This window comes from Taeniopygia guttata, chromosome 18 (genome assembly GCF_048771995.1).
Source record: "Taeniopygia guttata chromosome 18, bTaeGut7.mat, whole genome shotgun sequence".
Classification (NCBI taxonomy): Eukaryota; Metazoa; Chordata; class Aves; order Passeriformes; family Estrildidae; genus Taeniopygia; species Taeniopygia guttata.
In genome coordinates this window covers 10457323-10477937 of record NC_133043.1, presented here as the reverse complement: position 1 = coordinate 10477937, position 20615 = coordinate 10457323, and the positions used below count along the sequence as shown (strand labels likewise).

At 47.4% G+C, this 20615-nt stretch overlaps 3 protein-coding genes and 1 long non-coding RNA gene across 16 annotated transcripts in view; 1 reads left to right on the top strand and 3 right to left on the bottom strand.

Annotated features, from left to right (window-relative positions):
• The window catches only part of HLF (HLF transcription factor, PAR bZIP family member), a 34386-nt gene extending 31270 nt beyond the window's left edge, over positions 1-3116 (bottom strand). The window contains exons 1-2 of the mRNA XM_030287695.4: positions 2869-3116; positions 1415-1750 (exon numbers count right to left, since the gene is read on the bottom strand). Coding sequence (XP_030143555.1) covers positions 1415-1750; positions 2869-2974 — 442 coding nt within the window. The 5' untranslated portion in view covers positions 2975-3116. The remainder of the gene's footprint in view (positions 1-1414; positions 1751-2868) is intronic.
• A 1885-nt stretch (positions 3117-5001) lies between these two features.
• Positions 5002-7755, bottom strand: LOC115497614 (uncharacterized). The gene is made up of 2 exons (XM_072937189.1): positions 6473-7755; positions 5002-5215 (listed from the first exon to the last, which is right to left on the bottom strand). Exons 1-2 carry the CDS (start codon positions 7606-7608, stop codon positions 5212-5214), a joined length of 1140 nt encoding a protein of 379 aa, XP_072793290.1. The 5' UTR covers positions 7609-7755; the 3' UTR covers positions 5002-5211.
• Positions 7756-7758: 3 nt separating this feature from the next.
• On the top strand, positions 7759-15188 carry LOC115497613 (uncharacterized). Its single transcript, XR_005982067.2, has 2 exons — positions 7759-10392; positions 12863-15188. It is a non-coding gene; the product is annotated as an uncharacterized lncRNA (long non-coding RNA).
• Positions 15189-16109: 921 nt separating this feature from the next.
• STXBP4 (syntaxin binding protein 4) overlaps positions 16110-20615 on the bottom strand; it is a 61609-nt gene continuing 57103 nt past the window's right edge. For all 13 annotated transcript variants that reach the window (XM_072937181.1, XM_072937185.1, XM_072937182.1 and 10 more), the window contains one exon: positions 16110-19107. In XM_072937181.1, the coding sequence (XP_072793282.1) occupies positions 18996-19107 (112 nt within the window). In that variant the 3' untranslated portion in view covers positions 16110-18995. The remainder of the gene's footprint in view (positions 19108-20615) is intronic.

The window sequence follows — 20615 nt, the reverse complement described above, 5'->3', positions numbered from 1 at the left end:
ATTGCAAATAAATTCTGACAGATGATCATTAAAAGCCTGGCTCACTACCAGGCTCCTCTAAAAAAGGAGAGAATGGGGACAGGTTATCTGCTTTTAATTTTGTGTGTGCACAAGTGACAGAAAACAGTGTAGCATATATGCACTATTTTTAAAGCTGGCTCAGAAAAAGCAACAGGTTTCATGTTCTGCTCTTGCCTACTCCAAATATATTTTAACTTTGGACACCCTTGTAAGTTATTAGTTAACCATGAAAAGCCTTGAAAGTGAAACACAAGCAAAGTCAAATCCACACAAAGTAAAAGTAAGTAAATGAAATCCATGACAAAACACACAGTTCTGATGGGGGGGCCAAGGAGTATGCTGACAGGTTTGGGGAGCTTTGGGGATATTTTATTCCTTTTTAACTAGACAGGAACATTGCAGACTTTTAAGACATTTCTATTTCATCCTGCTCCACAACTTTTGCCTCTCTATTTGTTTATTTTGCCTCCTTATCAGATGATTCTGACAATGACTTCGCACACTGAGCATGGCAAACGATCAAGCAGAAGGGAGAGGAGTGGTTTCCTGCTGCCAAGAGCACACCTCATGTGAGCAGAAGAGCACAATAAATAAGTCACTCTCTGTATTTTTTTTTTGTAAGGAAAAAGGCAAAGCTCCATGTTTCCCAAACTTCAATGCTGACACTCTTCCACTGCCCATGATCTCAGCCATGCTGGTGTCAAGCCAGAGGAGTTACTCTGGATTCGAACCGGTGTCTCTAAAGGGATGATCTCAAGTGCTAATAAAATAATAAAAGACTTCCACTGACATCAGACAGGCTGGAATTGTGCATTACAACCAGGCCTTGGACTCCACCGTGTTTTCTTAAGCGTAAGGTGACTACAGATGCAAGTTATGAACTCAGGTCAGAGTGCACTCAGTTTATGCCAATTTAAGCAAGATTATAATGTTGTTCCAAAACTCAGTTCCTGTGGCAAATTTTACTTTGCTCAGTAGAGAGTAAGATTATGGCCAAAATTTCAAGTAAGAAGCATTAACCTTTAACTCCAGAATAACTGCCCACTCCTGTGTTCTCACATCAAATATTGGCTGAAGAAATACTCTCTCTCTCACAGTCCTTTTTCCTGCTCTTTTAACACTGTGGCATCTATGCCATTCTGTCTGTGGCCTTTTTACTTGCTAAGACACCAACTAAGATAGCCAAGTTTCCATGGAATTCTCAGAGCTTTCCTTCAATAATTTAAACAGAAATCCTGGTGGAGCAGCTTAGTGATAACTGGAGCTATTGTTTTTATCTGGAATCCTCTGGGCTCTAAGCTGCCTGTCAGCTGCACAGGGAGAAGCAGTGATTTACAGTGGGGAGGAGGGGTTCATGCCAAATTCCATAGGGAGGCTGTAAGGGCAGATTTACCTGGTCTGACTGGGCTCTGCATGCAGTTCTGCGACACCATGCCTGGATGGACTGAAGTAGAAGCCCTGCTGCTGAGGTCCATGACAGAAGGTGATGCTGAGGTAGCTTGCTGGAGACCTGACTGGTGTGGGCTAGGCTCATGCTGGTTTGGGCTGGGTGGAATGCCATTTTCTGAGAGGAATTCTTCCAGGTCCATGTATTCCAACTGGAAAGTGTCTCCATCATATGGCAGTGTCTTGTCCCACAATGTTGGACCCAAGAAAGCTGACTGAGGGACTGTGGTACCAGTGCTGTCATCATCTAACTTCTTCTCTTTGTCTTTTTCTTTACCGAATGCTTAAACAAAAACACATAACAAACATGTAAGAATTCAGTAATTAAAATATTAACTACTACTACTTCCATTATTTCTGCTGTACTCTGTAAGAAATTAATACTCCCTTCAAAAAAATAATTCCTTTGACTCACTCTACTGGGAAGAGAATTGAGGGGTCGTGTCACTGAGCACCTTTGTGGGAACCAACCACATTTTGAGACTGCCCTTTGTTTTTAGTTAACAGTTCCACTCCAAGCACAGCTTTGAACGTTAGCATTAAAAAGTACTCAACAGACTTAAAAGTGAACATTTAAGTATTCCAGCAAACTGGAAGCTATTGATATATTCTGTTGAAAAGGAACAGTCTTAGCCTAAAATCCCTGGGATCCTGTCATTCGTCTAAACTAAGGTCTCAATCTTGCTACTCCTAGCACAAGCAAAATAGTCCTCAAATTCTGCACTTCTAAATGTTACTAATATACAGTGACAAAGGCTGACAGAACACAGTTTTGATGTGCAGAAAAAAAAAAAAAAAAAAAAAAAAAAGCTTAACTAAGGCTCTACAGCCCCCAGCGATTTCAATGCACGCTCTGTAAGGGAAACGCCTGATTTCTCTAGAAAATCTGCAACAGTCTGAAATCCTAAAGCTTCCTGTCAGCTACCAAGCCTTCGCAGCATTTTATTTTTAAGCTCATCCAACAGCCCCGGTGAAATCCCACGCGTGTTTTGGCAGTGGGACTCGGAGAGCCGCGGACACGGACCTGCGAGACCTTCCCTGGCTCTGCGCTTTCCGAGCGCGCTCCACCGCGGGGCGGGCATGCCCGAGCTGCTCCGCTTCCCGGGGACCGGGCCCCCGGGGCCGGGAGCGGTGTGTGTGGGGCCTGGGATGGTGATCCCGGCCCCCGTGCCCGAGGCACCGAGCGCCCTTGGCGTTCATCCACCGGGACAGCGAGGGAGCGCCGGGCGCGTCCCGTTAGATGGAGCCGGGGCGGCCGCCGCTCCCGCGGAGCGCCCCGAGCAGCGGTCCCGGGGCTCCATCGCCGGCCGAGCGCTCGGGGCGGGGGAAAGGGGAAAAGGGGAAAAGGGAAAGCCACGCCGGGGCTCCGAGTGACAGCGGGGGGTCCCGCAGAAACCTCACCGTCTTCGTGAGCGAGCGGCAGCTTGAGCGGGTTTTCCAGCAGGGACTTCAGCACGCCATAGGTGGGCGGCAGGAACGGGGGGTTCAGCGGGAGCGGCCGCGACATGGTCGGTGGGGGCTGCCCGCGGCGGCGGGGAGGGGGCAGCTGCGCGGCGAGCGGTTCCTTCCCCCTTGCTGTAGCCGCTGTCGCGGCGCGGGTGAGCCGGGCGCGGGGCCGGGCCGAGCGCCGGTGGCGAGGGGCGCTGTGGCCGCGGGACAGGCGCGGACCGGGCGCGGGTCAGGCCCCTCCGCCGCGCAGCTGCTCCGCCGCCGCCGCCGCTCCCGCCGCCCGCTCTGCGCCGCTCTGCGCCCGCCCGCCCCGCGCCCACGTGCAGCCGCCGCCGCCGCTGACGTCACGCCCGAGAGCGGCCCCGCCATTGGCGCGCCGGCCCCGCCCCGCCCCGGCCCCGGCCACGCCCCCCCCGCGCCCCGCCCCGGCACGCGCGCGGCCGCTCGCTGAGGGGGGGGGGGCGGCCCGGGCCAGCCGCCCCGAACCCCCGAACCCCCGAACCCCCGAACCCCCGAACCGGGAGCACTGCGCTAATGGATGCTAATGAGCGCTAATGAGCCCGAACGGCTGGCCCCGCTCCGGGCTCCCCCGGGGCAGCGGCACCCGGCGCTGCCGCGGTCTGAGGGGTCCGGGCTGCGGGCACGGCGCGCGGGGGTCCCGCCCGTGACTCGGGGCACCCACCGAGCTCCCCCTGCCTCTCTTCCAGGTGTCACCCTGCGGTGACAGGGCTGTCACCAGCACGAGCAGGGCTGTCACCATCTCACAGAATCCTTCGGGCTGGAAGGGATCCCCCAGTCCCACCGCCCTGCCAGGCAGGGTCACCCGCGGCAGTGTCCAGGGTGCGTTTGGAACATCTCCAGAGAATCCACAGCCTCCCCGAGCAGCTGTTCCACGGCTCTTCCAGCCTCCATGAAAAGAAGCTTTTCCTCACGTTCAGGTGGAACATTTTGTGTTTTAGTTTATGGCCATTTTTCCTCATTGTGTCACTGGGCGCCACCAAGAAGAGTCTGGACCCATCCTCCTGGCACTTGCCTTGGAGATACTTACATACACTGATGAGATCTCCTCTCAGGCTTCTCCAGACCAAGGAGGCCCAGCTCCAATCAGACTCTTCTTGTAAGAGATGCTCCAGACCCCAAACCATCTTTGTGGCCTCTGCTGGACCCTCTCCAGCAGCTCTTTTCTCTCCTGTCCTCAGCAACCCAGGATGAGACACAACACTGCAGATGAACCTCCTCAGGATCGAGTAGAGGGAGAGGTCCCACTCTTCCTAATGCACCCCAGGATCCCACTGCCCTCCTGGCCCCAGGGCACATTGCCAGCCCATGGTCAACTTGTCATCTACTAAGACCCCCCAGGCCCTGTTTTTGCTCAAATGGGACTTTCCTCCCCACTCACCGTGATCTGCACTCAAGCATGGTTGACTTTCCATCTGCTCTGGCCTTCAGCCCATGCAGGCTGTGCAAGAACTGCATTAGTCCCAGAGTAACTTCACCCTTCATGTGCCTGTGGGCATCTGTATCTCCCTTATTCTTGTTTGGGTTTTCTTTTGGATCGCATTTTGCAAAGTTTTGCCATCTGTGTTTGTGACTTTTTCTTCAAAAGTCAGCTTTTAACCATCAACAAATATAAATAATCATAAATATTCACTAGAAGCAAATGAAGATACGTTATGTGCATAAACTGCCCAGTATTTAGAAATATAAGCTGCCTGAAGAACAGTTATGTTCTCCCCTTGCGTACCTACTGTATCTGTTACCTGTGTGAGCAGGAACAGGACTCGGGAATGGCTGGAGCCGTGTCAGGGAGGGTCAGGCTGGATATCAGGAAAAGGTTCTTGCCCCAGAGGGTGCTGGGCACTGCCCAGGCTTCCCAGGAAACTGGCATGACCCCAAGAGCTCCTGGAGCCTTTGAACAATTCTCTCAGGGATGCACAGGGTGGGATTGTTGGGGTGTCTGTGCAGGGCCAAGGGTTGGACTCAATGATCCTTGTCAGGCCCTTCCAACTCTATAATTCTATCATCTGTTATTAGGTGCCTTGCTAAATGAACTGCCTAAAACAAGCAACTGATCAAAGTCCAAAGTGCACTCAAATCAATAAAACTGCACTGGCACAACCAAAACCATGAAGACCAGGGATTGTGACCATCAGGCCCCACAGAACCAGAGACAAGAGACGGGAACAGACTCAGGGCATGGCTGAGCAGGGCTCGGGAGAACTTGGGATGCCACAGATGCCACGTGCTTCACCACTGGAGCAGGGGTGTGATAGCAGCAGCGCAGGAGATTTTGTGTCACCTAAGCAAGGAAAAAAGCCCTGGATTATTAAATGACTGTACACGTACCAATATTGCCTCAGACGGCCAAACTGGTGGTTAGTGGAAACCTTTAATTACAGAGGTACAGATGAGTGGCACAAAGATTAGGGTGATTGCCAATCTATATGCAGATGTGGTACAGAGTGTTTCTTCTATGTGGTCTAAAGAAAAATAGATGCATTTAGGAGATACGATAAGCAGCAAAGAAGAGTACACAGAACAGAAGATGTACAAGTAATGGGAATACTGGGAAACACCAGTAACTAGTTTCCAGTGGAAGCTCAACTTGAGTACAGCCGTGTTTTTATGATTATTGATCCAACTCAACAGAAAGAAACAGCATTTTCAACACCACAGAAGGACACGAAACCTTCACTGCTTGACACGGAATGGGGTAAATGATAGGTAGATCAGTGCAAGTGTAGAACAAAAGGAAGCCTCTCTGATCACTGTGTGCAGTTATAGACCCTGCATTCCCAACACACAGGAGCTGGGAATCTCCTGGATGAGAAAGCCAAAATAATTTCCTGATTTATAGACCAGCCAGCAAAGCTGAGCAGAGAACCTGAGCAGGGTGCTGGAGCTGTTATTTTCAGTGTCACACAACAGGAACAGTAATTTAACTCCAGCCATGCTACACAGCCAGATTTCATCCCAATTAACCTAAATTCCAGGCTGTCAGGACACCACGTTGTTTGTGCAAACAAATTACTGATTTTTACTTGCTACAATTTTCCAAAGGTGGCCTCTAATTTCTTTATACTGTTTTGACCACTGGTTTACCCCACATGGTGCATGCCAGGTAAAGCCAACCAAGACAAAACACAGCTAATTACACTATACTAAACTGATAATGAATGATACCATACTAAAATGATAATGAATTTCTCAATTTTCCACTTGCAATACAATTTCTGGCATGTGTTTTCAGCTTAGCATTCACCCATAAAATGTCTATCTTATGGCTTATGAAAGACTATGCAGCTGCTTAGTTTTTGTGTTGAAAGTATCTTCATAGGTCCCCTATTTAAAAAAAAAAATTATCTCAACCAGTATTTATATTTCTGCTCATGGTTGTTTCCATCACTGGCATCAGTGATATGAAAAATCCGATTCTTTTCAAACCAAGCACCCAGTGGTTAATGTACCGTAAGATTTTTTTTTTTTTCAGTGTGATTATTTTCCTTAGCAAAGACAATCTACAAGGCCATTTTAGAGTCGAAAAATCGTTATATACTTTCCAGGGCTCCTTCTGCCAAGGCGCACACGGTGATCACCGCCCCGGAGCATCGCAGCGGGGTCCCCGAGCAGCCACGGGCAGAGGCGGGTCCCGAGCACGGCGGGGCGGCCGCCGAGGGGAGCCGGGCACGCCGGGAGCTGCAGAGCGCTGGCCGCGGTGCCGGAGGCTCGGGGGGGAGGCGGCGATGTGTCCGTGAGGGGAGGAAGGGCCGGGAGAAGGGAAGGGCCGGGGGAAGGAAGGACAGGGACAGCGGCACAAGGACGGGGACACGACCCCGGCCCCTCACGGCGCCCCGGGCCCCGCCCGCCCGTCACGCGGCTCGGGGCCGTCACGTGAGCGCGCGCGCGCGGGCGCGGGCCGTGACCTACTTTGGGCCAATGGCGGGGCCGCGGGCGGGCGCGCGCGCAGCCCCCTCTGAGCCCCCCCCCCCGACACGGGGGTGTCCTGTGGGAAAAGGGGTGTCCTGTGGGAAAAGGGGGTGTCCTGTGGGAAAAGGGGTGTCCGTGTGGGAAAAGGGGTGTCCTGTGGGAAAAGGGGTGTCCTGATGGGAAAAGGGGGTGTCCCGGTGGGAAAATTGGATGTCTTGGTGGGAAAAGGGGTTTTCGTGTGGGAAAGGGGGTGTCCGTGGGGGGAAAAGGGGCGTTCCTGTGGGAAAGGGGGTGTCCCGGTGGCACAGGTCCTGCTGAGGGATGCTGTCCTGCCCAGGGATGGGGATCCGGCCGGGGAGGGGTGTCAGGAGTGTCCAGGCCGGGAGGTTCCCCTGCCCTGCCCTGGGCTGGTGCCGTGCCGTGCTGTGCCCTGCCGTGCCCTGCTCTGCCGTGCCGTGCCGTGCCGTGCCGTGCCGTGCCGTGCCGTGCCGTGCCGTGCCCTGCTCTGCCGTGCCGTGCCGTGCCGTGCCGTGGTTCTGCCGCCCCGGCGAGCGGCAGCCTCGGCACTGATCCCGCGCACGGAGCCGCGCACGGAGCGCTGCGGTCAGACCGGGCCCGGCCATGGACAGCGGGACCGCGGATGTCACCTTTGGGTAACCCTTGGCCTGGCCTGCACTCCGTCCTGCCCTTAGGTCTCAGTTCGTGCCCCTTTGCTGAAAACTCAATAACCCTCTCCCGCCCCACTCCAAGTTGTTTTAAACGCATTTCACAAAGGAGGGACTGCAGGCTCTAGGTAAAAATCTCCAGGACGGTTCATGAGATTAATTTTTTCCACTGTTTTGCAGCAGTTCCCGTTCTCTTATACATTGCCTTGGCGTAGCCTGTAATGGAAATTGGGAATTCTGTTCTGAAATATCTCCTGGAAATATGACTGCAAGGTTTTTCCTGCATAGAGAAAGCTGGAGTGAAAGTGGGTTTTTTAGCGATCCAGCTGACCAGTATGTTCCAAGGCACCTACCTGTATTTTCTCCATAAACATGGATAAAAGTGGGGCAGGAAGACAATGGGGCAGTAATCATGGCTCAGCAGAATAATGGTTACTGATAGATGGAGAGACACGCACTCCCATGCTGGGAGACAGGTTTTGTACAGTCAAGCTTGTGATCTAGAAGTCTGTGTGTATTTAAATATATACTGGTCTGCAGAATTCGGGTTTTTCTCTTTCTGTCTCAGGGTTAAATGGAAGCCAGTACTGTATGTGCAGTGAGAGATCTCTGAAACCTGAGAGATCAAAGCTTCTAGTCAGGTGTCTGTATGGTCACAGCTGAACTGCTACTGTCACTTCATTGCTCTGTTAAATATGTTCTGTCTGGAGAAAAGAGTTGCAAAAGTAGGCGGGCAGAGAACAAGCTGCAAGATGGAGAGGATAAATAATGCAGAACAAGTGTTCGGGTCAAGGCACAGGACAGACTGAAAAGCAAATGGTTTACAGTACCTTCAATACCCACTGGTTCATCCACTGAGTGGATCTCCACTTCAGCCCTCTGGGAGCCAAAACAATGGATGTAAAGATTGAGTGAGATGCTCAAAAAAACCCCAAAACCAACTGAAAACCAACCAACCAACCAAAAAAAAAAAAAAAACCAAACAAAAACAAAAACAAAAAAACCCCAAAAAACCCACAAAATCCCCAAACCAAAACAAACAAAACAAAAACCAAACCAAACAAAAACCCAATAAAGTAAAACAAATTTTTTTAAAAACAAAACCACCCAAAACAAAACAAAAAACACCCAAAAAAACCAACCCCCCAAAAAACTAAGCAGGAGAGAATTGGAAAAGGCTCATGACTCAGCCTTTGTTTTAGTTCTGATTTGTCCCAAAGCAGTGCAAGTTCCCAGGCTGGCCTCACAGGGCAGTGCATTTCCAGCTCTGTGACGCAGAACGTGGAGGGCCATGAAAAGCCACATGAGAACTCAGATACCCACACCCAGCTGAGCTGAAAAGCAGCAGCCTTTGAAGAGAAGGTGACAGACACCGAGGAGCGATGGCTGCCCCCACCTCCCTCCCCTCCACAGAGGTTCTGCCTAGAACCTCACTTGGCTTTCCAAGTAAAAGTCGCTACCCACAGCACTGAATTACTGAAAAATGGATATTTATTGTCCCCGTGGGGTGCAGCTGAGCAAGCTGCTGGGGCTCCGCACAAGACGAAAAATGCCTGTTGAATGAACCATGGTCCCGCCTTTTTTATTTTTTTTTTCATTATTTTTAAATATTTTTTTTTTAAGTTTAATTGAATGTGGGAGAGACAGGTTTGGAACTGCTTTTGGGTGATGCAGAGGAACTTCTCTTAAGTAATCTGGGGTGGTTCCAAAAGGCATTCCAGTTCTCAGAAAAATAGATATTACTAGTCATTGCTTATATGCTGTGAGTTGAAAGATTAATAATTTTCTCTGCCAAAGTTTGCAGGCAGCCTTTACCATGACAGGGTAGATCAAATACATGTTCTTGCCTGGGCAGCCGACCTGGTTTGAACTCACTAAGTGTGGCTCTCAGTGATGACTGCAGTTTTGGAACAAATACTCGGCTCTGCTTTTTAAAGCAGCCTTCCCCCCGTAAAGCATTAACCAGACTCTCGAGGCCGTTCCAGGCACCTCGTGCCTTTGGTGCCTTGGCGAATTATTCAGACCCAGTAGGTGTAAGCAGCCAGATGACAGAACTGGATTGAGATGAGAGATAAGGGAATAGCTGGCCTGTTTTTCAGTCAGACCTTCCCCTCAATAAGGACAACTCCCAGCTGGTGCCAATGGTAAAAACAACTTGATCCTTCCGTTTATTTCTCTGCACTCCATCCCTCTTCCTTTTTCACTCTTGGCTTGCATGCTGCAAAAAGATAGTTTAGAAATAGCTGTTCTTACATGCTCAGGCTGTTAGATTTTGGAATTTGGCATTGGTTTTACTGGAGACAGAAGAGCACCCACGAGCACAGAATAAAGCAGCCCATCCCCAGGCAGAGCTGCATCAGAAGGGAGGAGTGAAAGGTACAGGAGCTGAGCATCATCCCCTCCTTAATCAGAGTTTCTATTGAAGTCAGTGACCCAGATTTCTCTGACTTCAAATGGCTGCTTTCAGAGAGCTTGCCGGAGGCATGGTGCTGGGGAAGGTCAGGCAGAATTTCGCCTGAAGAATTCCACATGCATAGGCTTATCAGCTCGGGATCTGTACAGCTTGATACTGCAAACCCGTGCTCTCCAGCGGGCTGTCTCACAGTCACTGAAGTGATTGCTGCCCTGGGCTTCAGGCTTGCTAGCTGCCCTAAGCTCGGGATTTCTTTCTGTCATTAGTTCTATGACATCCACCTTGCTCCCAGGTTTCCCTCTCGAAAAAACAAAATGCAGAAAGCACAGACCTGTTCTTAATCGTATGGGTTTAAATTATTAAGAACCCAGAAATGTGATAAACCTTTCTTATCTTTGGCAGGAAAGCCCGACCTTCTGTGGAAGACTGCGAAAATTCCTACAGACAAAAATCAGGCTTCTAAACAGAAAGGTATTAAAGTCATGCTATGTCTTTTAACGAAAGAATTACTGTAACAGCAGTAAGTAGTGCAGAAATGCACATTATTAACTGTATGCAGTTTGTCCTGCAGGTTTAGATTAATTAAATGTTGTTTCTGAGACTGGGATGTTCTTTTCCTCCTCTTCTTTAATGCACTCCCCCTCTCAGTTCCATGCAGGACCTGAGCAGATTCCTGACACTGCTGCCAGCCCACAGTGCCCTTCCTGGGTTCCCCAGGTACACCCAGCAGGGCACTCATTGGCTGGTTTTTTTAACTGCCAAAGGGCATAACCATATAATTTTCTATAGCTACCTGACAGCATCCATGCAGGGAGATAAAGATGTCCTCCTCCTGTATTTTCCCTTAAATGACTTTGACCTGCAGAATACATTATGTTGATTGGCATGAGAAAGAAGGCTGTGATCTTATTTTTCCTGTTTGTTATAGTGGCTTCAAACTTATCAAAGAAAGAAATAGAGGCTTTTTAGATGGCTGCTTGCCAACAGCACTAATCAGAATTTTAATGAGATTTTTTGAGGCCTAAATTAGGTCTAATTAACAATGTATAAAGCTAATGTATAATGTGAGAGAAGGACGTAGCCTACTGCATATAGAATGGGTTCCGATCTCTTGACAAATAGAAATGTTGAACAAAGTGCACATTTTTGTGCAGGTTTACATATCTGCAGCTCCCTACTATTTCTACTGTTATGCCTTATTAACCAATTGCCTTTGGAAAATGTGGAATTCATAACAACTTTGGCATCCCTTCAAGGGAGTAATGCAGGTTCTTATGGCTGAACCCCCTGTGTGGCTCCCACTGACTGACACAGACCCCTGGGTCCTGCAGTGCTCCTTTGCTATCCTCCCTGTGGCCCAGTGTTCCCATTGTTTGTGGGAGAGAACTGGCCTGGGATTCCCATCTCCCCACCAGCACTAAAGGCAGGGTTACATTTAGTCCACACACACTGTTTTTCTCCAAGCATTTAAGACAGAAAATTATTAACAACTCCAGAATGTCATCCTCAAAGCATGGCCTTGTTTCTGCCCCCAGAGGGTATTTTGTGCAAGGAGGGATGAAGGATTTTTCTCTATACAGGAGTTTGTAGTTATTTATGGTAACACAATTTAGTTTTCTCTTTGTCTGTCTGAGCCATACAGACATATAAACTACTAGAAAAAACAAACTTGTATCCCTGTTGCTCTTATGCAGCTTAATACAATTAAACACCTCAAAGTATTGAATTGCTGCTTCTGCCTAAGTAAACATTTTTATTCACATACTCAGACCATTAACTGGGAACCCTCTTGTAAAGCCTCTTTCCAAATTTCGTGTTTAGTAAACAAATCTCATTTCTTTATGCCAGAAAAATCAATACCTCTTCTGATTCATTTAGCTCATGACATGACCAGCAGCAGTAACAATGGGGGCACAGAGCCCACTGAAACAGGCCAGAACAAAATGAATATAAACCCCAAAATAAACTCTGTCCCTCTCACAAACTCAGGCTCATCAGTACTGTGCTGCTGGGCTGAAGTGTTCAGAACACTTGAATGGGACTTTAAGTGCTGCTCCAGAAGAGATTTATCTGCAAAGTTGTAACCAGAGCTTACACTAATTAACAGAATCTGTAGTTAATGAGGCCGTCTGTCAACTGACCATAAACGTTGAACCAACATCAGACATACTCCAAGGAAGCTTAAATAGCTATTTCAGATGTGTATTTCTTGAAGTGTTTAAATAAATATATTCACATCAAGTTTAAGGAAAGAGCCAAACCACAGGGCAGAGGGAGCCAGATTCATTTTGCATCTGTTACAACACTCAGAATAATGTTTGGGTTGATTTATGGGGGAAATATTTGTTTTTGAGCTGGAATTTTGGTAACTCGGAACAGATGTTCACAGTGTTGAAATACTGTCTGCCCATGCAGCTCTGTTAAATCAAGTGCTGTTACACATTTAAACTAATCTAGGAAGAAATTAATATACTGTGAAATTGCTAATCTTACAACAGGTACATACTAATGGGATTCCAATTTGATTATCTTTCCATTTTATTGGAATCTGAAGACATACAATAACACCTGCGAAAAATTACCAGAGCAGTGAGCTTTCATCTGGTTTGTGACCCCGAAGGAGAGGAAGTGCTTGGCTGTCACTCGTTTTTTCAAAGCATTTTTTGAAGTGTTGAACCAAATCAACTTTCTGACTTTTTTCCCACCTTTGCCGAGCCAGGGGATATTTAAACAATGCAGAGAGAAGAAGGTTCTTGTAATGAGAGCATTATTTGCGCCTCCTAAAACTCATTAAGAATTCGGGGAGTTTGAAATCAACTGAAAAACCCATTAGGCTTTCCAGTTTTATATTAGTTAACAGGATATGTGATTTCTTTGAAATATTTTTAACACTTCCCCTCAAAATTGCAAAAATCAGACTAATTTTTATTCCATTTTGCAGGTTCTCCAGGCAGAGGACTTTGCCTACAAGAACTGAGCACCCTGGTAGCCTCTCCCTGGCTCACGAGTGAGGCTGTGACAGAGGATGGCAGGAGCTATTCTGAGCTCAGAAGTCCTCCCTAATGTCACTTTCCTTTCATTCAGGCACGGATTCTCTTTTGTGTTCCACTAGCTGCTATTCTCTTACAAAGAGAGATCTCAGCTGGGTTTTCTGTAGCAGAGCTGGCTCTGCTTGAGCCCTGTGTGCCAGCAGCCCCCTGGTTTTAGGTGCTGTTTTAGGGACACCCTGGCACCGGGCTAATCCACCAAAGCTTTGGGCTTTTCAAGAGCAGTGAAATCCCCTGCAGCTCTGGATCGCACCGAAGCAGATGAGCTTTGCCGGCTCCCCGTGCTCAGCGAGCGGACGGTGTTTGTCTGCCTTGAGGGATGCAGAACACTGACAGCGTTCCCACGAGGATCAGCCTTGCTGGGAGCACAAGTGAGGCTTCCCTGGAAATGTGGTGCCATTCCAAGTGGAGACTCCGGGAGAAGTCTGCCAGCAGCCTTTTCCTCTTCCCCGCACCCCGACTCGTGAATAAACACGGGCAGAGGGAGGAGAGGAGAAGCCCCAGCAGGACCGCGCTGCGCAGAGCTGTCACTGACCGCTCCCTTGGGGCTGCCCAGGCTTTGGGTGTCCCGGTGTCTCCGGGACGGGAAACAGAGCAGCCCATGGCACTGACGTGCTAAAGCAGCTCCCACCGATTTTGGGTCACATTAACAGCAAATCTGGGCATTTCTCTGCTCCCTCTGCTGCCCGGCTCCCAGCATCAGCCGCGTCTGATCTGCCTCCAAGGGAGGCTGGGATCTGTTTGAATCCCACTGTTACCCACGATTTTAACACGTACTCCACCTCCCAGCGTTGTGTGAACCGGCACAGGGCTATCGTGTGCAATAGTCTTAAAATCCAGGCAAGTTAACTTTGAAGAAAATCCCTGGTTAGGCAGTAGTTCCTGCTAGCAATTACCAGGCTTTTATCTGTAGCTGTCAGTGCGCTGTAAAAAGTGGCAGTTACTCCCATTTTACAGAAGAAGCAGATGTTCTAGGGACATCTGAATAGATTTAATGCAGAAATTGCATGCCTAAAAGGTGTTCTAGAAAATCTCATCATTATCACATGACTGATTTTATTCAGTGCACCCAGGAATTCAGATCTGCTGGGTGTGCTTTGCTTCTCTTATTTGTTTTAAAGCAATAGTTCTGAAGTTTTCATTTTGTTCCCCTGCTATGGCAGAAGAACTGGAATGACTTTTTTCCTTTTTTTTTTTTTCTTTTTTTTCTTTTTTTTTGAGAAAAACTTTTGGGTATGGATTTATTCAGAACTTCTTGAGGTTTAATTTGGTTTTGTGATCAAGAGGCACACAAGTCACATTTGTGAAATCCAATTAGGCTCCAGCCCTGGCAGAGACACGACACGAGGCACGTACATCCATCCGAGTCCCTGTGCCTCCCTGCTTCTGAAGCCCTCAGCCTCCATGGCAGAGCCGTGCTTCTTATCTCAGGTATTTCAAACTGTGCAGCTCAGCCAGGCCCGAGACCTGCCCTGCCCCTGGAGAACTCCGTGCTCCTGCTGCTCCCAGAACTGTGGGGCTGGAAGGGAACAGGGATGCATTACCAGCCTTTGGAGTGAAAATGAAAACATCAGCAGGAGCCCCAATGCTTTGCTTTCCTTGGATCCTTTCTCTTTCCCATATAAGTGCTGTTATTGTTGCATTTCCATTTCAGGCAAGAAACATAATTATATTTCTTTTTCCATTTTTAAATGAATTCTCTTCACATACAAGAGCAAGGATAGTTCTTGATAATAATAATTGGACCACAGGGAACCACTGCCTGTGGGTAGCTGACAGGGTATTTGACAGGAAATGAAGACATTTCTGATCAGAGTGTAGCTTTTGGAGGTCAGGGTGAAATAGTGACTTATGTGAAACAGCAGCAAAACTACTGATTTTTCATGGTTTGCTTTTAGCCAAGAAGCCTAACAATAAAGCCAAAATTCCCCATCGTGACTGGCTGGAAAAATTGCATTCCTCCTCATCAGGATGAGGGGTCATTTCAGCAACCTCCCTCGTGTGAGCCCTCAGTGAATGACAAGGATCGTGTAGCTGCAGTTCAATGTCTCTGTCAACATCCTTCTTAAGGTGCAGGAAGAACACAGCCTATGTGTGCTGTGGAAAAATGCTGGACTAAATTCTCTGGAGTCTTGAGTACTGCTGTAAACAGCATATTATCTTGTAATAAAATAACTAAAATAACAGCTGTATTATCTTGTAATAAAATAACTTAACTTAGATGCTGTGTTGTGAAAATACCAACCTATTAAATCCATGCCAACCATACCCACTGTTGGTGGAAAAAAATCTAGAATGAGCAATAAATAATCCAGGCACCAGAAAATATGAGCAGAGCCTGGATGGTGCAACCTGTGAGCTGGGTGGTATTTTTAGTGTTACATGAAAACAATCCCCAGGGAAAGGCAAAGCTGGTTACAGAGGACAAAGGTGAGGCTTTAGCCACTGGCATTTGATTTTTTGGTGCACTATCACTGCAAGCAGCCAGGGGAAAGATTTACTAAGGTATTTAGGTACCTAAACATCCCTAGCAGCATTTATAGCAGCATCTAAGTAGGTTAGGTGCCTAATTCCCATTAACTCCCGAAGATGTTTAAGCTGCTGAACATCTCTGCAAAGCTGCCCCAGTGCCAGGTGCAGTGTGAGCTGCTGTGACTGGGCTCAGCCCTGCAGGGCCCTGCGCTGGGGAGTGTTGGTGCCACAGGGACCAGGAGCACAGAGCTGAACAAACGCTCCTGAGCCGGCTGAGATTGCTGCTGCTGACTGAACATAGAGCCACACCAAAGTCACTCCGAGCAGCACCTGCAAAAAGGGCCACTGAATTTCGGAGCTTGGTTTGGAGTCCTGCGTGTTTTGACCTGAGGGTTAAAATCCCATCAGTTCCCAGAAAATGAAACATTTCACAAGCCAAGGCAGAGCAGCATTTCCTGAGCTCCTGGAGAGTCTTGCCCACAGCCCTGCACAGCCCAGCTCCTTCTACAACCACAAATATTTTTCTTAAAGGATTTTCCTTTCCTTACCTCAGTGGCACCAGGCACCTCCTGAGTGTCAGAAAGAGACTTAAATAAATGAACCAAACCATTCCTAAAGCAGCCTGTTACAAGAGGCATTTCAACAGATGGAGAATGTGGGACAGATTCATTATAATATAAAGGTGTAGTTTTATTAATTTAAAGGCTATCAGATGCACTTTAGTATCTTTTCCACTTATTTTTTTAAATTCAGGAATAAAAATGAAAATTTGCCGTTTGTAGTGTTGCGTATGTTGACAACGCTCTTTACAAATTCTGTTTCAAGTTATGCTAGAACCGTTTTCTCAATATACATAGTTCAGCTTAAGCAAAATAATTTTCACAAAACCATTTCACATAAAGGAAGAGATAAGGGGAGATCAAGAGAAATAACCTAGGAAACAAGTATGCCAGTGTACAAAAATAGATTGGAACATTTGGAGACTGTAGGTAAGAAAATGTATTCTCAACCCCAGAGAATGTGAACTGGTGGATTATCTGAGGAGGGAAATGCTCACTGGAGCAGCTGAAGAGATGCAGAGATCTATTTCTAACATCTTTAATTTCTAGGCAAGTTTATAAGAGAGAGAGAGAGGAAGAGGCTCCAGGTTTGTGGCACGCTGGGTCTGTGGGAGGTGGCAGTGAGAGGAGCAGGCAGTGTCCCCGTGCACAGCAGGCTGTGCCCAGGAAGGGCAGCAGTGCAGAGCTGTGCCCCTGCAGCTGATCCAACAGCAGCACAGCTCTGAGCTGCTCCCCATGCAGCCCCTGCAGAGCCTGCCCGAGCCACATCCCAGCCCTAAACAGCTGCTGCCCTTTGGAGCACCCACCTGGCTGACACGGCCACCAGCACAGCGAGTCAGGGCTCAAAGTGGTGCCTCAAACCCCTCCTGAGCAGAACTGGGGAGCTGGAATCCCAAACCCCTCCTGAGCAGAACTGGGGAGCTGGAATCCCAAACCCCTCCTGAGCAGAACTGGGGAGCTGGAATCCCAAACCTCTCCTGAGCAGAGCTGGGGAGCTGGAATATTTCACACCTGTGCAGGCTGGATATCACTGAAGTATGAACAGAAAGTGCTGTCATAAAGCATCCAAATGACTACTATGGCTACAGCAAATAGCACAAGGAATTCAGGTGACATATCTCCTGTAGGTCATGAGTCTGTGCCATTCTGAGAAAAGGGATTTAAATAAAAATGCTTCTGGAGTGTCCAAGCCCGAACCTGAAGCACATCCTCTGTCCCTTTGGCCTGAGCTCTCTGGGAGCACAAAGGAGGCTCTGGAGCATGCAGGAGCCACTGCAGCAAATATGGCTAAGCCATTCATGTGTTATTGCTGGGAGAAGTTTTCTTAGAAATGTAAGTTACTGTGGGTCTGCTGAGCAAGCTTTTTTCCCCTAATCCACACCACCTGTGTAGATTCACAGATAATTTGGGTCTGACCAAGTTGAAAGTACAAAACAAATTTTTCCTATTTGCTTATTCAATATACCCTGACATCTACTTCCTGCAAAGCCTGTAAAGGCCTCTTTTGTGAGCTTCAGGAAGAATGTTTGGTGATGTGCTGCTCTCCAGCTCTCTGGCCAAGTGCAGGAGATTACTGGGCTGCTATTCAGAGGCCTGACTTGGATTTCAAAAAAAGGTGAATTATTTTGGTTCAAAAGGATCAACTGTTCCAGTGAGCCTGACCTGGCGCAGCTCTGCACTGCTGAAGACAGAGAGCGTGGTCAAGGCACCAGAACCGTGAGTGAGTCTGATTTTGACATTCATTCCTCAGAGGACAACAATTCTTAACTCCAATGCCACACCTGCTGAAGCCAGACCTCAAACAATGTGACTGCAGCCTGTGCCTTCCTCACACTGCCACAGTCCCCTTCTCTCTCCTGGACTGAAGCAGAGCTAAGAGATTTCCTCTGGCATATCCATCAGTGTTTCTGCAGGTTCAGGTCTGTCTCATTCATTAGTAACACTCACCATTATATACACAACACACATATAAAGAGCCGCCAGAAAAATGCAGCACAGAATCATACATTTGACAAAGCTGACATCAGACATGGTGCTGTGAATAATGAGATTTAAAATATCCTGTGCTATTGAGGTACACAGAAACCTTTTCATTAACTTGCACCCCCCATCATTTTCTTTATCCTCTTTAAAACATCACTGATGTGTACAAAATGATTTTGTTCTACTTAAAAGACCAGTTCTGAGGAGGTGACTGATTTCTGCTGATCCTGGAGGTGGTTTCACAGGTTTCATTGTACTTGAAACTTCACAGCTTCCACTGAAGTATTTGATGTGTGTCTGTATTGGTTTAGCAGAGTACAAAAGTAGAATAATTTTCATATTGCCTCATACTGTTGTCAGAGTATGATGTCCTCTACAAAAACTTTCTTTTTATTTGACAACTTATCAAAGACACATTTTCTAAAGCTCAACAACCAATTTTAGTAAGTATTTGTTTAAAAAGTCATCAGGGCTCCAATATTTCTAATAAATCACTAAATTTCTAGTAGCAAAACTTATTTGAAGATTTCTCCCATAGAAATAAGAGTTTTCAGTTAAGTAATTTCCATTTTTCTCACTATCATTGGTCCAAAATCTCAACCTCATTTTGCATCTCTCAGTCAATCATCAGCTGGAATCTACCACCAGTGGTCCCATCTTAAATCTCATGTTGCTCAGAGCTGTGAAAATTTCAGCTGACCTGGAAAATTCAGCTTCAGGTCAGGGAAATTACGGGTCTGTGGGGAAATCATGAAAAGATGGGACTGGGCCCTAAGGTAAGACTGATCCCTGGCCCACCAAAATGGGGCAGATTAAGGACTCCTGTGGCCTCTGCATCCTCTGTAGCACACATCAACAAACCCACCTCAAAACCAGCAGAACTCCTCCAGCTTGATGGGGAGAAGCGTCACCAGTACTACTACATCACACTAGAAGTAGGTAGATAAAAACCTGTGCATCTGCTCACTAAGGGACTAAAAGCAGACAAAAACCTCTCTGTGCACAGCTGTCCTCAGCTCTTGGGCCCGGGAAGGTCTCTGAGCCCATCCTCCTCCTCCTCGGAGCACAGCAAGCTCAGGGCGCTGGTGACGGGATGGATCCAGGACGTTGTCTGTGTCACATGGCTAAAAAGCAACAAGAAATGCTATCAGCAACCCAAAAGAGCCTAACCCACCCCAATCATTATGTAACAATCATTATGACACCTTCAAACACAGAACTGTCTTTTTCTTGCTAAATACAAGATTTTTAAAAACAAATGTGGAGTCTTCAGACAGCCAGAAACTGGACTGGAGGTTCCATTTCCCAGTGCAATAAAGAGAATGCTTTTGGATGAGACTCCTGACACAGACTGGTGACATTTCTTGTTAATTACCGGGCAGACAATTAACACAGCAGGATATTAACATGGCCATCTCACTGCTTACAGCCTGAGGGAAGCAGGGTGGTCAAGAGGAAGTTAAGCAAATGTGGAATCACATTGCAGAAACACACTCAGCTCTTTAGAACATGAACCCTGAAGTGTCCTGGGCCAGGCTGGATGGGGCTTGGAGCAATCTGGGATAGTGGAAGGTGCCCCTGTCCATGGCAGGGGGTTGGAATGAGGGGGTATTTAATGTCATTTCTACCCAAACAACTCCATAATTACTATTCTAGCATCATTAACTAATTCCTCTTTTGCAGAAAGAATAATAATAAAAAAAATATATTTTTTACATCTCCTCTAGCCCAAATTCTGGATGTGCTCCCACAGCCTTTACACACACAATAAAAGGGCATCAGTGCTGATTTTTAAGTTTAAACCCTACACCTGACATGCAGGACAAGCTGCTTTACAGTCTCTGGAAAGCTTCTGTGTGCAGGGAAAGAGCCCAGGCAGGACTCAGTAAGGACAGACACAAGGACAGGTTTGGAGTCTGTGCTGAGAACACGGCACACCTTGTGAATGGTGTGTGCATGTGAGCCATACTGTGTGTGGGCAACACACTGCCTCTTCTCCCTTCTGGAATAATGTGTTCTTGGAAAGGAAATAGCTTCTTTGCACTTGGAAAAAAAAAATCTTGCTAATAAATTCACAGCTTTTATAGTAAAGTCAGTGCAAAGATTAATTTTGTAATACAAGTTCACTACAAGAACAAGCTGAAAAATATTGTAGGTGCAATAAATGCCACAAAGGACAAATGGCTCTTCTCACAGGTCCTAACAGTGTCCCTAAAGGCCAGGTCTGTACTCACTCTCCAGGTGCATTGGTTTAATTAAATTTGAAGGAACTACTCTGGATTTACCTTTTCAAGTTAGAACAGGTTTTGTCTTTCTCTGTGTGAGAACACTCCCTTGAATAACTGATTACAGGAACAGATATTGAAGTAGGAATTCGAGTCAATGTTCCACTACACTGAGTGATGGGTTTGAGATCACCATGATCATCCTATTCACACCTTCCAGCTGAGTGCACTGAGCTTGCAATCAGCTGGGTGTGATGAGGATGATACTGTTCACCAAAAGGTAAATTTAATCCTAATGTAAATCCCTGCTCTGAGCAGGTAACCTGAGAATTCGGGCACTGCTTCGACTGAGGCAACGCCTGAGCAAGGACAACACAAGGAAGACAAAGTGGAATATAAAGGCCATA

Bases quoted from the DNA above. Each gene is read 5' to 3' on its own strand.
- LOC115497614 (XM_072937189.1), bottom strand. From the start codon at position 7,608: ATGCGTTTAAAACAACTTGGAGTGGGGCGGGAGAGGGTTATTGAGTTT.